This window comes from Protobothrops mucrosquamatus, unplaced genomic scaffold, assembly GCF_001527695.2.
Source record: "Protobothrops mucrosquamatus isolate PMUCROS unplaced genomic scaffold, P.Mucros_1.0 scaffold7735, whole genome shotgun sequence".
Taxonomy (NCBI): Eukaryota; Metazoa; Chordata; class Lepidosauria; order Squamata; family Viperidae; genus Protobothrops; species Protobothrops mucrosquamatus.
Genome location: NW_015393534.1, coordinates 1 through 3,654, shown reverse-complemented (window position 1 = coordinate 3,654; position 3,654 = coordinate 1). Strand labels below are relative to the sequence as shown.

Genomic DNA, 3,654 nt, shown 5'->3' with positions numbered 1-3,654 from the left:
TCCTTCCTTCCTTCCTTCCTTCCTTCCTTCCATCTATAGATGTTCAAAAGTAATATATTGATCCTTACAACTTCCTAAGCAAATGGGTTCATTCCTTTCTCCCAACTCCGCTGTGCACCGTGGCTTAACCTGGTCAAAGGCCTAACTTGGTCATTGATGTGGAGAAGAAAGATGTGCCTTTCTTTTAAAAGTCTTTCCCGCTGAAAGCTGGATATTTGACTTGAAAAAATATACAAATCTTCATTTACACTACACAACTCTGAGAACAATGAAGATTGGGATAACATTTTGGAAGACTTTTCTCATCAATGTTGCTAATTAACTAATTTGACCCCGGCTTACTGGCTGAGCAAGAGAGAGAAAGGGAAGTCCCCAACCAACAGGGATCCATTGTCTTTCCTTTTTTCATTATTCACGATAAAAGAAAAGGGAATGAATTCCCTTATCAAAACTATAATAACTGCATGGGCAAACCTCAGTGGTGACTTGGTCTCCTTGCATTCACCGCATAATGTTTGTTTGGTGGCCCTTGTTGAAAGAGGAACTTTCTCTCTAGTTTGTATTTGTGGGATGGTTCACACATACTTTTAAGCCAGGGATTCCTAAATTTAGTTAGTTCTTTCTCTATTCTTCTTTAGTTCCTTTTTTATCACTTGGGTGTCGAGGGAATTTATCTATTTATTTAACTAATCTATATAGATGCCCAAAAATGAATAATCACACCTCCCTTCAGGTTAACCTTCATGTACAAACCTCCCTTAAAAAATCCAAACACCAAAATGGACATAAATGGACAATGAAAACAATACAATGAAACATTGGGAAAGGTGAATTTATTTCAACAATGTACATCTAAAAGGTTCTTCACATCTCCACTGGACTAAGCCATAATGTAATAGGTTTGCTTTTGACTTTCCATACGTGAATCCAGTTACCATGTATGCTAGTGTTCTTATGTTCTTATTAACATACTGTGTACATTGGTTTTATCCTTCGCTTCACTGATAAATTTATGAACCAGTGCATGAACCTCAAATAGTTCGCACTTTCAAGATAAGCTTGTTGTACAAATGAAACCCATATCTTTGTGTTTCTCAGAGACCAGGTTCTTGTGAATCCATTCCTTAGAAGGGCAAGCCTTTTTAGTTAAGCCTTGATAGTTACCTTGCTCTATAAAACTTACTTCCCAAATAGGAAAACATAGTCAGTTCTTTGCAGTCCAACAGTTCCTTTAGTTGTTTATTAGAATTATTCATCTCTCTCCTCTCTTTTGTTCTTGAGTATTTCATTTTAATCCATAAACAACTTGTTATGACTAATTCCACAAGACTTTCAGGGAACAATCAAGGGCTAAAGCCTCTCCCAAAGATGCTTTTTCAGGAAACAACTGGGCTTTCTTGTTTTTTCTTTGAAGACCTTTTGCTTCCCATCCAAGAAGCTTCTTCAGCTCTGACCAGCTGAAAATGACCAGCTATCTGCAAGGAATATAAATCCTTCCATTCACCACCATCAGGTTAGAGCTGAAGAAGCTTCTTGGATGAGAAGTAAAATGTCTTCAAAGAAAGTCCAGTTGCCTCCTGAAAAAGCACCATTGGGAAATCCATGACCTGGATGACTGAGAATCTCCATAGACATTTAGCTAAAACCTCTATAAAGTGTAAAGCACTCTTGTTTCCACTAAAATCAGAGCTCCAACGTCCCTAAAGGAAATATGGACTCTCATATATTTGGTTGTGCTCTATCTCAGGGACACCAGCAGTCATAGATGGGAGGTTATGTGCTGAGGTTCATCACCACTGTCATTACACCACAAAGAAGAGGAAGTCAGGCTATTCTCCAATGCGCCTGAAGGCAGGACAAGAAGCAACGGGTGGAAACTAACCAAAGAGAGAAGCAACCTAGAACTAAAGAGAAACTTCCTGACAGTTAGAACAATTAACCAGTGGAACAACCTGCCTCCAGAAGCGGTGAATGCGCCAACACTGGAAGTTTTTAAGAAGAAACTGGACAGCCATTTGTCCGAAATGGTATAGGGTTTCCTGCCTGAGGTTGGACTAGATGACCTCCGAGGTCCCTTCCAACTTTATCATCATCATCATCATCATCATCATCATCATCATCATCATCATCATCATCATCATCATTATTATTATTATTATTATTATTATTATTATTATTATTATTATTATTATTACCTTAAACAAACAAGGGCTTTTGAAAAATCTACTCATCCTTCTGCTTCTTTCTGAGACCAGTGGGAAAACGTTAATTTCTTCCTCACCCGGCCCATTGCCTCTTTCATTTCCCGATTTCTTAGAGAATATATCATAGGATTAAGGAAAGGAGTGATTGTGGTATAAAATACAGAAGACACCTTGTCCAGACTGGCACTGAAAATGGGGACAAGGTACACAAAGAGGCAAGGTAGGAAAAAAAGGCTGACCACTGTCAGGTGAGAGCTGCAGGTGTACAGAGCCTTCCCTCTACTCTCCTTGAAGCGGCCTTGAAGCGTGATCAGGATGATGCCATAGGAGATCAGCAAGATGACAAAACAAACCAGAGAAAGCAGGCCGCTATTGGCCACCATGAGTATCTCAGTGACATGGGTGTCAACGCAAGCTAGCTTGACTACCTGTGGAACATCACAAAAGAAATTGTCCACTTCATTTGGCCCACAGAACGGCAGCTTTAAGACCAGGAACAACTGGCTAGAAGAGTGGAGGAGGCCTCCAAACCAACAGAAACACATCAGTCTAATGCAGCGTGGCCGGTTCATCGTGGTTGTGTATGTCAGTGGATGGCAAATGGCCACATAGCGATCGTAGGCCATGAGGGTTAGGAGGAGCATCTCTGAACCCCCAAAGAGGTGTAAGAAAAAGAGCTGGGACATACAGCCTCTAAATGAGATAGTCCTGCTTTGGGTGATCAAGTGTGTTGCCAACTTGGGAACAACCACTGAACTCAAAGCAGTATCAAGGATGGACAAATTAGCTAAGAAAAAATACATGGGTGACCTTAGAAGGTGTGAATCTATATACACCATCGATACAATGAGGAGGTTTCCCAACAGAATGCCAGTATAGCACATGATGACCAGGACAGATAGAAGAAACTGTGTTGGTCCAGATTTGGAAAGACCCAAGAAGGTGAATTCTGTGACTCTGGAGGCATTCATGAAGTTGATAGGACCTTACAAAGACAAAAGACAATTATTTACTATTACCATTTCCAGCATGTTTTCCCAGTAACCAGCAAAGTGAATCCAATTTGTCATATGATACAAAGAAAAGTAATGTCGGTTTCAATATCTATTCACTAGCTTACTTTCCTGGTTCTTCCCTTAGATTATAGGGGTTGGAGTTACTGTGATCCAGTGGATTCTTGATACTATAGTTCTGCAATTTTTAGTACCTACCACTTCCTCACTTTAATTGAACCAAAGAACAAATTCTCAACTCCCTTTACACCCAAATTTTGCTTTATTAATCCATACCATTTTGTAGGACAGAAGCGGAAAATCTTTCAAAGAATTTCATATTTAGCTGATGAAGCACATTTTTCTGAAGAGATCCAAATGTTGTGTAGTTTGCCTTTGCCAAACATGAAATGAAGTAAATGAGAATTATCCAGCCACATCCTGAATCTCTTCCATTA

The 3,654-nt window shown here is 39.7% G+C and overlaps 1 protein-coding gene across 1 annotated transcript; it reads right to left on the bottom strand.

The window, feature by feature from the left end:
- Window positions 1-9: 9 nt before the first annotated feature.
- Window positions 10-3,175, bottom strand: LOC107300636 (olfactory receptor 4Q3-like; the record flags this gene model as incomplete). The annotated part of the gene is made up of 2 exons (XM_015829945.2): window positions 2,282-3,175; window positions 10-33 (listed from the first exon to the last, which is right to left on the bottom strand). Coding segments are annotated over exons 1-2 (918 nt in total), but the record flags the coding sequence as incomplete, so codon positions are not given.
- Window positions 3,176-3,654: the final 479 nt, after the last annotated feature.